Here is a 13,359-nt window from a genome sequence, read left to right as displayed (position 1 = left end):
AGTAAGTTCTGTACATTTTCATGGAAGACCTTTTTATCTGTCTGCGTTTTTAACGGGGGGGGGTCCTCCCTTTAAAACAAATGTGTGTGTGTGTGTGTGTGTGTGTGTGTGAGAGAGAGAGAGAGAGAGAGAGAGAGAGAGCTGAAATGCCCCCCCCTTTACAAGACCCATTGTTTCTTTTCTAGCTCAGAATATGGCAATTCCCCCAAAAAGATTCAAGGATGGCGAAAGGCCGGGTACCAGCAAATCAGCAACCCCCCCGGCCTTGAAGGGAGCCAAGGCCACCTGGGGGGATAGGAGCAAAAACTCAGCACAACCGCAGATGACGAAGGGACCGGCTACTGGTGAAAGACCTGGCTGCAGCAAACCGTGGAATCCTCAGGCCTTGAAGGGGGCCAAGGCAACCGGTGGGGATGGTGGAAAAAAATCTGCAAAATCTCAAGCGGTGCAGGGTAGGAAAAAAGAGGGATTGTTTGAAATTGATGGAAATGCTTTAGCTGTATACACCTCAAAAATTGTTTGTTGGTATAAAAATTTTCAAATGATTTTCAATATGATTAACACAGCCAAAGATTGTCTAGATCAGCTTATGATAGAAATGCCAGAAATGAAGAACATCTGTGATGCTATTAAAAACATGGATCATTTTTCTTGTGCAATGTCCTCTCAAATTCAAATAGGCCTAGGCTATCCTGATGTAAAACAGACAACCAAAAGGGGTACAATGAGAAGGGGTCACCCTGGCCATCAGCCTGGGAAAAAAAAGGGGAGGAAACCAAGCACAGCGAAACTGTACTGGCACAATAGAGTTGTTAAGTTGTTACGAGGGGCTAAGAAAATGCTTGCACGTAGGAAAAGGGCCTATCTGCCTTCTAGTTGTACACAGCCTCAAGAACACCCTCCAGGCTCTGCGCTGCAGACACCTGAGAACTCTGGGGTTGTAGGTATTAACAACCAAGAGTCTCAAGAATATCCACCAGGGGGCTCTCTGCCTTCTAGTTGTACACAGTCTCAAGAACACCCTCCAGACTCTTTGCTGCAGACACCTGAGAACTCGGGGGCTGTAGGGATTAACAACCAAGAGTCTCAAGAATATCCACCAGGGGGCTCTCTGACTTCTAGTTGTACACAGTCTCAAGAACACCCTCCAGGCTCTGCGCTGCAGACACCTGAACATGATGCAGAAAACCCCCCGGTGTATGCAGAAATCACAAATAGATGGGGGTGGGAAAACGAAAGATTCCACACCATTCATATAGCGCAAGAATTTCGCTTCGTAAATCTGGAACATGTGACAAGCTATGCACAAGCCGTTTCAGCCTTACATATTGCGGTTCAAGATGTTCTTAATGTTGTTAATGAAAGTTTGGAGCCTGGCGATTGTGTGCAGCTGAGATTTGAGGGTGGGAACATGCAGAAGCCTCTCTTTTCAGTGAAAAAGGTCAAGGGGGCTCTAGACGCTGACGAGTTTCTCTCCAACTTAGCAAATCTTTTGCAGAGTAATATGGAACTTTGTTTAGACGGGGTTTTACGATTAGTTGTAACCATTGTGAGACCTCCTAGGGGGGGCAGCCGCCCAAGAGCCTTACGCTCTATCCCCTATAGTGCAATTATAAATAAGAAAAGGAAACATCTAATCGATTTCACTGATGTAAACAGTAAACTGTGCTTTGGAGCAAGCTTAGTTCGTGTAATGTCTAAAAAGGTCCCAACAGATGCAGAGTTGGCACATGGAGCTCTGCAATTGTATCAGGCAGTCCACTGGCCTGTAGACAAAGAGGTTTCTTTGTCTGACATCCCTCTTTTTGAGGACCACTTACAGGTCAATATCCAGATTGCACACTATGGCGACAAAGGCTGGGGCTTGTTTAAACCACAAGGACACAAGTATACACAAACGTATACGTTGCTTCTCCATGATAATCACTTTTATGGAGTTCTTAATATAAAGGGACTCTTTGGGGCTCGTAATTACTGTCAATATTGCCACAAATTGTACTCTCATATTCATGACTGTATATTTTTCTGTAGACTCTGTCTAAGAAAAGATTGCGCTTCTAATGTGAACATCATGAAGAAGTGTAAGTGTTGCAAAATGAAATGCAGGTCGAGAGAATGCTTAGAATTACACACCAAGCTGGCGGCAGAGAACAAGGTACCCTGTACTTATAGAAAGTTTTGTGAGGACTGCGGTCGTTTTCAAAATGCAGAGCATTTCACAAAGGACTGTATAGGCAGGGTATGTAATATCTGCTGGGCTCCTAGGGGAGAAGAGGTAAACCACTTCTGTTTCATGCGCCCGCTTAAAGAGCCAAATATCTCAACCCATTATATATTTTATGATATAGAATCAAGACAAGACACGGGGTTACACATCCCCAATTATTGTTATGCCAGATCTTTTTGGGGTGAGACTGTGCGACACTTTAAAAAAGAGGCCTCTGTGAAAAAGGGGGTGCCCGATTGGATAAAGGATATCCTTGAACAGGATGCTGAGGAGGAAGAGGAGGAGGAGGAGAGTGAAGAATATGATGATGATAACAGATCATATAGCGAGAGCATTGTGGAGCCTGACTCTGGGAACACCAAGAAAAAAGGTGAGAAAAAAAAGGCATGGCCTTATGATAAATCATGGGAATTCAGAGGCGAGTCATGCATCGAGGCTTTTATTCGGACTTTCACAGAAGGGAGGGTTTTTGAGGGCACAACGTTTATAGCCCATAATTCAAAAGGTTATGATGGATATTTCATTCTCAATCAGCTAGTCAAAGAAAAACTAGAGGTAGAACTTATTACTCAAGGTGGAAAACTTATAACAATAGCCGTGCCGGCTCTTGATATAAAATTCCTGGATTCTCTATGTCATTTACCAATGGGATTGTCAAAATTACCCAAATGCCTAGGCCTCAGGCAGGAGTCTAAGGGTTATTTCCCTCATTACTTCAACACCCCTGAAAATGAACAGTATGAGGGTCCCCTACCACCACCCGAAGCTTATGGAGTGCAACACATGATGCCTTCTGAGCAGAAGGCTTTCTTAAAGTGGCATGAGGAGAATAAGACAAAAACCTTCAACCTGCAGCGAGAATTGGCTGCCTACTGCCAGCAGGATGTTAACATCCTGGTACAGGCCTGCACAAAGTATCGCCATGAAATTATGACCCTGACAAAGAAGAGGGTGAAAGGGTACGACGGGGAATATGATTGGTTTGCCATAGACCCTCTTCAATACCCCACCCTAGCTGGCGTGTGTCTTAGCATGTACAAGTTCAAATTTCTGGAGAAAAATAAAATAGCAATCCCACATCCAGACAACTATCACCGCCAGTGCAAACGTTATTCATCTGCATCGATACAGTGGCTGTCTTATATTGCCCATAAAGAAAAAACCAGGGTACAGCACGCCTTGAATGGTGGGGAAATTTGTATCGATTCTCTTTATGTAGATGGTTATATGGTTCTTAACGGCAGGGGCATATGTTTAGAGTTCCTGGGATGTTTTTTCCACGGCTGTGCCCTCTGTTACCATTCTGAGGATTGGAATCCTCTGTTAGGAAAAACCTATGGGGCTCTTTTCAATGCTACACAGGAAAGGACAGCCGTTTTGAGAAGCAAGGGTTTTGAAGTCAGATCAATTTGGGAGCATGAATGGAAAGAGATGGTAAGAAGCGACAGCGCTGTCAAAAATTACCTTGCTTCAGCTGATTTTCCAGAGCCCTTAGTACCTAGGGAAGCTCTCTTTGGGGGTCGTACAAACGCGATCCGTTTGTACTACAGAGCTAAACCGGAAGAGCAGATTCTTTACTATGATTTTACCAGCCTTTACCCCTATGTCAACAAAACTAAAGAGTATCCTCTGGGACACCCCAAAATCATATTTGAGAATTTTGAACATGTGTCTGCATACTTTGGTTTCGTAAAGGCGAAAATATCACCACCAAGAGGGCTCTTTTTTCCAGTGTTGCCCACCAGGGTTGGTGGAAAACTTATGTTTGTGCTGTGTGCCACCTGTGCAGAAAGCCGCCAGAGAGACCCTTGTAAACATACTGATGAGGAGAGAGCCTTGATGGGTACCTGGTGTACTATCGAACTGAACGTTGCCATAAAAAAGGGGTACGAGATTTTGAAAATCTTTGAGGTGTGGCATTTTGAAAGCAGATCGGCGGACCTGTTTTCAAATTACATAGAGCTACACCTTCGCCACAAACAGGAAGCATCGGGCTATCCCGCCTGGTGTGTCAGCGAAGGAGATAAAAACAAATATATTGATGATTATAAAAAGAAAGAGGGGATATCCCTACGTAAAGATAAAATTGCTGTAAATCCCGCAAAAAGACAGATAGCCAAACTGTTTCTAAACTCTCTGTGGGGAAAGTTTGGTCAGAGAACGAATCTGCCTAACACTCAGGTGGTCAGAGATCCGGATGAATATTTCAACCTCCTATTTTCAGAGTCTTACACAGTGTCAATGTTTGAATTTTTGGCGGATGATGCTGTCTGTGTGACATGGAAACATGAGGCTGACAGATTAGCCACCAAGGGTAGGAAAAATGAATTCATAGCCTGCTTTACCACTGCTTATGCACGTCTGGAGCTTTACAATCTGCTTGACAAACTGCAGGATAGAGTTCTCTATCACGATACAGACTCTGTCATTTTTGTACAACGGGAGGGTGAATGGAAACCCCCCTTAGGGGACTACCTGGGGGACCTCACGAGTGAAGTTCCTGAAGGCTTGCACATTACAGAATATGTGTCCGGAGGACCTAAAACTTATGGGTATAAACTCAGTGATGGTAGTGCGTGCATGAAGGTCAAAGGGATCACACTGAATGTTGCTAACTCTGAAAAAATTAATTTTGATAGTCTCAGGGATTTGGTTTTTACGTACGATTCTGACAACCGAGATGGTTCATCCCGTGAAATAGTGGTAGAGCAACCAGGAATTGTTAGGGATAAGCGCCAGTGGTTGATTCATACAAAGCTTTTAAGAAAAACTCAAAAGGTGGTTTATGACAAAAGAGTTATTGTCGAAGACTTTAAAACCCTGCCTTATGGCTACTGAACTGAAGATGTTGTGGGTTCATCCTTTTTCAGCTATCCTAGCAGGGCCGAGCGGATGTGGAAAAACGTTTTTTATAAAAAATATGCTGGACAACGCGCGCAATGTATTTTCTGACATGCCTGAAAATATTATCTGGTGTTATGGCTGTTGGCAACCTGTATATAAGACTCTTCTCTGTAAATATCCCTGTATTCGTTTTGTAGAAGGTTTGCCGGAAAAGTTTGATGATGATGTTCTGTTACCCCCAACTAAAATAAACTTCTTGGTTTTGGACGATTTGATGCAGTATGCCTCTGATAATAAGGAAGTGGAAAAGTTATTTACACAATATGTGCATCACAGGAACGTAAGTGTTTTTTTAATTACTCAGAACATTTTTTCACAGGGAAGGGCCGCTCGAAGCATTAGTCTGAACGCCAAGTTTTTAGTCCTCTTTAAAAATCCCAGGGATAAGCAGCAAATTGCCACACTAGCCCGTCAGATGTATCCACGAAACGGACAGTTCTTCATGGAAGCATTTACAGATGCGACAAGACCTCCTCACGGTTATCTGTTGGTAGATTTAAATGCCAATACTCCTGAACCTTACAGACTGAGAACAGGACTTTTCCCTCCTGACTGGCCCGTGGTCTATACATTGAAGAAATCTGCTTCAGGTAACAAAAGACGGTTGCTTTGAGCCCTTTTCTTTATTGACGCCTGTTCGGCAACCAGATAACATGTCTGAATGTATAAGGCGAAACCTCCCGCTTTTGAAACTCCTTATTAAGGCCCCACTGCGACAGAGAAAAGCCATTTTATGTGCTGCCTCGGATGATCTGGTCACGGCCATTTCAGAAATTGCTCTGAATACTTTAAAAGGAAAGATAGCTCTAACACCTCATCAGGTACGTGTTTTAAAGAAGAAACGAACACTAATTAAAACCTTGAGTAACAAGAGGGTCCCCCTACGGAGGAAAAAATACCTGGTGAAGCAGTCTGGCGGTTTCCTGGGACCCTTATTGGGCTTTGCTGTACCTCTAATAACCAGTCTTTTAACTAATAAGTAATGGATTATGCTGAAACGATGTATCTGGTCCCCAGTGCTCAGCTACAAGAGCTGAGGGGCGTACCAGAAAACATCAGGTCCGCCACGGTCAGACGCCTGGATTCTGAGATGAGAGAAATTCTCTTAAGGTCAGACTTGCCAGAGTATGAAAAAGCTAAGCTTTACAATGGCGTTCTACAGAGGTTTTTAGCGCTGACCAGGCAGGAGGATATGGAAAAAACAGTGCCACAGCCTCCACAAGCCTCGGCTTCTCTCCCCTCTCCACCTGCCCCTCAAGAGTCCCTACCCTCTGTTATTCAAGAGGTGTTAGACAGCCTTCCCAACCGTTACAAGAAAAATGCAGAGATTTTGCTAAGTAAATTAAGGCAACATCAAGAGATCTCTTCATGGGATGACAAAGGGTCCTTCCAGTACCGGGGAGAGCTCTTACCTGGCTCTAATATTCTGGACCTGGTCAGAGGGATCACCCAGTCTACCGCCCTTTCTGATAAGAGAAAACCCAAAGGATGGGATGTTTTTCTTAAAGCTCTGGCCGAACTGAATATCCCTACGTCTATCGTGGGGAATTCAACCGCTAGAGAACAATTAGAAGCGATGAAATCAGCAGCAACACCTTCTTCCTCTCCGTCTGCCACGGCGGTTGTTGTCCGGCCCAAGAAACAGTTCAAGAGACCAGAATGGCTGTACATCAAGGAGCTTCCAACAACACCTGTGAGACCGGTAGTCAAGAAGCCTGAATGGCTCACTTTATAAAACACATTAATAAACACCAAGACAGATAAAACATTTAACTTTTGTCTTTTATTTTATTTATGCACAGCTTACATTTTATGTTTTACACTGGGGGCCGCAGGCTTGAATATGATGAAACGGTTTGCAGGATCGGGGTGCTGTTTGAATTTTCCTGTTCTTGACAAACTCTACAACCATGCGGTCATTTTTGGTCGCATCTTCTGAGTACAACTTTAAAATTTAGTCAAACGGCAGACCTTTTGTTCTGTTCTGTAAAAAGAACACACAGTGATAGCCACAGGTCACTGCCGAAGGGTTTTGTAGCTGTCTCTTCTGGAATATTATTTCTTTGCCCTGACGCCATAAAAAAGCTGTAATTGTTTCAGGGATCCGTGGGTTGTCTGGGTCTACGCCGTATGAGTCAAAAAATTCCCCAGGCCCCTTAGCTGGTAAATAGAGGGCCAGCCAGTGTTCCCCAGGCATCGTGTGGGGATGGGTGTTCACCACTATTCCGGTAGGTCTTTTGGTAATAAGGTTCCTTGGTAACAGGTCGCAGGGGTACACATCTAGAAAGGTCTTATCTCGTTGTAACACGCTTAATAGCTGCAACGTATTCATGTTCACATGTAATCAAAGAGGACGTTTCTGCTATGGCTGATTTCAATCACATTGTCAAATACCCCGTATAAGAGCATGTTAATAGTGGCCGTTAGGGGTTGGGCAAAACGGATCTCAGCTCGAAGGTTTCCAGTCTTGATCAGAGAATAATGTTCTGAGCAGCCATGATCCGGTGTCAGGTCAAAGGCATATAGGGTGTATCCGTGTGCAAATTCGTTAGGGGTGATGAAAATGTCTTGGTCCTTCATGGCTTTCCCTGAGGTTTGTACCAGCTGCATGTACTCTCTGACACATAGTCCGTTTGCATAATCAGGCTGGAGGGGCTTTGCTGGAACTTGTACCCCATCAACGTACAAGGCTATAAAATTAACATTGAAATGTTGGAAATTGAAAGGGTTTTTGTCATATGCACCACTGAAAGCCTCATTGTCGACAAAAGTTATGACGAGCTGTTTAGGCAACTGCCCCAGAAAAAGGTTTTCTTGATTGCACACAAGGCTTCCTGCAGGTATGCTGAATACTTTCATGCCCACGCGTTCAATGGGGTATTTTGCATTAGAAGTGAGAAGGGCCTCTGCGTGTCCTATGCGAACTCCTGGGGACACTTTCACCCTTTTGACAAACAGAGAGGCGTTTAAAATATCCACTTTGTAGTGCTCACCAGCATCACCACTCAGCAGACAGAACATGTCCTTGCTACGGGTAAGTTTGATTTTCACATCTACGCCGTTCAGTAACATTTTCTCCTGAAAAAATAGCTCATTATGCAACGGCCCCATCAGATCCCATTTCTTGCTGGTTCCGGTGTGTTCTGCTCTCATTCGAAAACCCCAGTTTCTGGTATGGGGGGCGACGGTGGTTTGTTCCATGGCTGTATAACCATCTCTATAAAAGCCGCCCGCCGCAAATTGAGTGCTCAAGCTGTCAGCGCCGTAATTCATAAGCAGCTCTATCATCGCTCTATAGGGGTAGCAATTATTACTCTGACTGATGAGCCGATCTCCAAGGGTAACGTCCAGTTGGCTAAAGAGCGAGGCAATGGGATAATTTACAAAGCCCACTTTAGCATCCACAGCGATGTTTGTCCCATTTGCTTTTGTGATCTTACACACCACGTAGAGCAAGGTATTGTTTAAATCGATATAATCTTCACTGTTACCAGTTATATAAAACTCTATTTGGCCGTTGGGTGTTAGCGCTGCTAAGGGAGGGACCTCTATATACATACAGCTTTCCACGCTGGTTTGTGTAGGTGATAGCTGAAAAATATCCAATTCAGATTTGGCACACTCTTCAGAGGAGCCGTGAATGAACGCCATTTTAAAATATGTCTCCCCTGCACCGCTTCAGACCCTTTATCTTACGGCTTGCTTTCTTCTTCCTGTTCTCAAGCTTCTGACGTTTTTTGGGAGGCAATCCGCTGTTTAACCGTTTAGGTGGACCTAGGCGTAGATGACCCGCTTTTCGTTTAACTCCACCCCTTCTTTTCATGTACGTGAGTCCTGAGCCTTCTTGGGGTCTCACTTTTTTCATAACATGACTCGCGACGTCTCCGGCGATATTATGTACGGCCGTCTTAATGTGGGGCTTAATAAACTCAAAGCCTCTCCTCAAGAGGGGGACGGCCTTTCGGAACAATCCACGAAAAATGCTCCCCAGTCCTGCTCCGTACATGTTTACAGATCCGTGAAAACCGGGGAGGCCACGCCCTGCCTGGGCCTTATAGTACGCTCTATAAACATTAACATCCCCGTAGTCTTTCAACACCACCATTTTAGCGTCCTTCTGATCTCTTCCTAAACACAGCCTTTTCTGGGACGTATATGCAACCGCACAACAACTTTCCCCAGAGTGAATGGCACGGGTTGGTTCTGATCCGTCTTTATTTCAATGATTATAGTGTTGATGTGGTTCTTGCTCATCAACACGTAATGCGGTTTGTCGTAGGTAATTGTAACACATTCGTAGGTTTCTCCCTTGACGGGGATGCAGCGTAACAGAGGCACAGCATGGTCTCCCACGATTTGGTGCTCGATGATATCTGTATAGACGTACAAGGAACTGAATCCCCCAGTAAGGTCTGCAGCATGCGGTATTTTTCTGACGGGCACATCCGGGGGGGCCCCCAAAATGTGGGCTAACTCAGCACCCGCTGAAAATAAGTAATTTTCAGGGCCTGTGAATCTAACTTTTCCCATGACGGGGTCGTAGGCCAACCATGTTTCTTGTAGATCTATAGCTTGTTTTATAGTGTCATTCATGTTGTTCAGAAGATCAGGAATGTCCTTGTAATAGCCCCTGTGTAACTGAAAGATCCATTTATTTGTACCCTCAGAAATTGAAAATGGGGTATTTTTCAGGAGTGTGTACCAGCTCCGAGGATACTGTATCTCTGCTAGACCAACTTCCCAAACACCAATCAAATCTAAGGGCTTGGGCAACATTGTCGTAAAGCTGGCATTTGTATTTTGAGGAAAAACCTTCTTACAGGCGTTGCTGGGTAGTGTGATGTAAAAACCATAATCTCCCATTTTGCTTCTCTGTCCCTATACGATCTCAGAAACCTCTGAGGCTGACACCCAGCTGTTAAACTTACTAGGCCAACCTAACCACTTGACTAGGTGGAGCTTTCTTCGACCTCGACCTTTTGTGCCCAAAATCTTTTCAATTCTGTACAACCGGTCTTCCCTGTCATTGATCTTCAGCAGTTCTTCAGGATAGAAAGTTCCGATTATGGCATCCCCATCATAATCCGTTAGCTGATATACAGGTCTCTCTGTACCTTTTACAACACGGTCCACAATAAATATCTCGGTGGTGAAATTCTGTTCATAGCCCTTATCAAATACACCCTTCCTTTTAGAAACCCTCACACGGTCCCCTTTTCTGAGTTTTGGAACTTCTTTTTTGGTTCCAACAGAGGGCTCATAGACTCTTTTCCAGACGACCATGTCATTGTGATGATTCACATCTACAGGCCTACATTTAATAGTTCTATGAAGGCTATGGTTATAACTTTTAAGGAACTGCGGTAATACATCCACATACCTGTAGGTGTTATTAGCCGTGAAATACCTCCACATTTTTGTTTTTAATGTTCTGTTAAACCTCTCAACAACCCCTGCTTTGACCTCATTATTGGTGACAAAATGCTGTATTCCACATTTCTTGAATAAACTGCTTACAGGTCTGTTTAGAAATTCACCGCCACGATCCGTCTGTATTTTGTCAGGTTTTCTTCCATCTTGTTTGAAAATGGCTTCAAAGGCTCTGGCCACTTCTTTGCCTGTTTTGCCTTTGAGCGCTTTTACCCAGCCGTACTTAGAAAGAATGTCTATACAGACCAGAATATACTTGCAACCCTTGTTGTGCCGAGCATATTGTTGCATATCAACCAAATCTGCCTGCCATTGATCATCTATTTTGGAAACCACGGTCTTATTTCTTTTAAAATGAATTCTAGCAGGCCTATGCAACGTATAGGCATCCTGGTCGGACAGCCATCGAGAAACATCTCCGAGTTTCAAGGTTTTCACCTGTTTTTTGGCCTCCCTAAAGAGAGGCTTCAGACCTCCAAAACTCCCCGCTGATGAGGGTGTATAATAGATATTGTGCAATAATTTCCCCCGTGCATCCAGCTCAGCCATTAGCACATATATGAGCAATGTATGGTACAATAAAGACTCTTTATTAAAAGACAGTATATTACAAGAATATTGTAAAGCATACATCTAAATCTCAGTGCTAGTAGAAATACAGGGCAGACATTTTAGCTTTTACAGAAGACATAGGTAGAAACACACGCAATACAGCAGAAGGTACAGGTAGAAGCACACACACACACACACAATACAGGATATATTTGCAGGTTATATAGTCATTCAGGAAGTATTCTCTCTTGAAGGGATGCAACCTGCCGCTTTCAGGGCCTTTCTGTGCGCCCAATATCCACAGTCACATTCAAGCCCCTCATCATCATCATCACCATCATGTTCAGGGCCCTCCTGAGTTTGAGCTTGAAACAAGCTCTCCTGTGATTGAAAATGAAACAAGGTTTTAGTCATTTTTAAAAGGCCCTTTACCGCCCCGCCCCCCCCAACCCTAGCATAAATCCTTAACTATGGCATTTAAAGCCCTTATAACGGAACCCTTAATAAGACTTTTTAAAAAGAAAATTGGTCTTACCAGGTTGACTTGGTTCTCTTTATCACTCTCAAAGCCTTCGTCTGGAGCCTCTGCCAACATTTGCTGCTCAGCACCATCGTCAATCTCCGCAAAACCCGGCGGCTTCTGTAAATCTCTTTTTATCCCTTGTTCGCCATCAACGCACTGAGGCTCAGCATCTTCATCATCACCCCACATCAGTGTGCAGTCCGGTTTTCTTGTGTTTTTCGGCTTCTGCTTAGGCTTTGCGGTAAATACAAATACGTCTTCTGCAGACTTGCATTTTTTTCTTAACTTTTCTGGGTCTTTGGGAAGGCTAGCCATTAGTCTTGTAGGAGTTCCTAATGGACACAACGGCATGGAAAATCCCACCGGCCCATAATAGTAGCCTTTGGGACGCAAACGCCTCCCGGGCTTTCCCGCAAGCTTTTGGCATGCCTCGGGAGCTTTGTTCTCCTTGTCAGCCATGTCTTTAAAGCCACAAGACCTTTGCAAAGAGCCGCAAGAGCGCGCAGAAGGGTCCCGAACCACGTTTATAGCTTCTCTGCAAATCCCCGGGACTTTCCCACCCTTGCAGGGCCTAGGGCATGCTGAGGCATGCCCTAGGGCCAACCTTTCTAGCCAAACCCCCTCCACCCGCTCCCCATTGGTCCACAGGGGCCGTGGGGGGGCACAACCCCTCGGGGACCAATCCTCAGGCTACCCTAGGGTCACGGGGGACCCCAGACTCTAGGAAAAGACACCTATAGGCCCACGGTGATCCCCACAACCCCTGACGTCATGCAGGGCCTAAAGGCATGCTGGGGCATGCCCTAGGGCCGCCCTTTCTAGCCAAGCCCCTCCAACCGCTCCCCATTGGTCCATAGGGCCGTGGGGGTGGCACAACCCCTCGGGGACCAATCCTCAGGCCACCCTAGGGTCACGGGGGACCCCAGACTCTAGGAATACACTCCTATAGGCCCACGGTGACCCCCACAACCCCCGACGTCACCGCTCGACCAGCCCCTTCCGCCGGAAGGGGCCTGGGTCGAGCCTAGACGCCGGAAGTCCCTCCCCTTCCGCTGCTGGGGGTCCAAAAGGGGGCGTGGCACCTGTCAAATTTGAGTTTGAATAAAGCTACCATTACCCTACTACTCATGAGTTGGCACAGTCCACTTAGATATGTGTTGATCACAGAGGAAGCAAACCCTGAACCATAGCTCTGACCTGACTCTGTCGGCCTGCTCAACAGAAAGGCTGCTAAGGGTCCAGTTTCCCCCATTTCCATGCTGACTATAGAAAAAGGGATTTCTCACAACAACAACAACAACAACAACAACAACAACAACAACAACAACAACAACAACAACAACAACAACAACAACAACAACAACAACAACAACATTCATGTACCATCAAGTCAATTCTGACATGGCAACCTTTTCCAGGATTTTCTAGGTAGAGAATACTCAGAAGTAGCTTACTATTCCCTTCTTCTGGGGGCACCCTGTGACTGTGCAGTTTGCCCAAGACCACACAGATTGGCTGTATTTGCAGAGAGCAGAGTAAGGAATCAAACTCCCAACCTCTTCTAAATCATTGAACAGGCTATTAAAAAAGAAGCAGAGGCTACTAACCTTTGTGTGTCTATTCACAACAGTAAAAAAGCTTAAGAGGCAAAATATCCTGTTGGAACTAAAACAAAAATACCTTTCCCTCACATCCAGTAATTTGATAAGAAGCTAAGACTACA

At 44.9% G+C, this 13,359-nt stretch overlaps 2 protein-coding genes across 9 annotated transcripts in view; both read right to left on the bottom strand.

Moving 5' to 3' along the window:
- The window catches only part of FAM184A (family with sequence similarity 184 member A), a 147,370-nt gene that overhangs the window by 92,696 nt on the left and 41,315 nt on the right, over positions 1 to 13,359 (bottom strand). The gene's annotated exons all lie outside the window — the stretch shown is intronic.
- LOC144586453 (uncharacterized protein F54H12.2-like) lies at positions 6,147 to 11,959 on the bottom strand. The gene is made up of 2 exons (XM_078384721.1): positions 11,649 to 11,959; positions 6,147 to 11,494 (listed from the first exon to the last, which is right to left on the bottom strand). Exon 2 carries the CDS (start codon positions 8,780 to 8,782, stop codon positions 7,466 to 7,468), a length of 1,317 nt encoding a protein of 438 aa, XP_078240847.1. The 5' UTR covers positions 8,783 to 11,494; positions 11,649 to 11,959; the 3' UTR covers positions 6,147 to 7,465.

This window comes from Pogona vitticeps, chromosome 1 (genome assembly GCF_051106095.1).
Source record: "Pogona vitticeps strain Pit_001003342236 chromosome 1, PviZW2.1, whole genome shotgun sequence".
NCBI classification, from domain to species: domain Eukaryota; kingdom Metazoa; phylum Chordata; class Lepidosauria; order Squamata; family Agamidae; genus Pogona; species Pogona vitticeps.
This window is presented reverse-complemented; position numbering and strand designations above follow the sequence as displayed.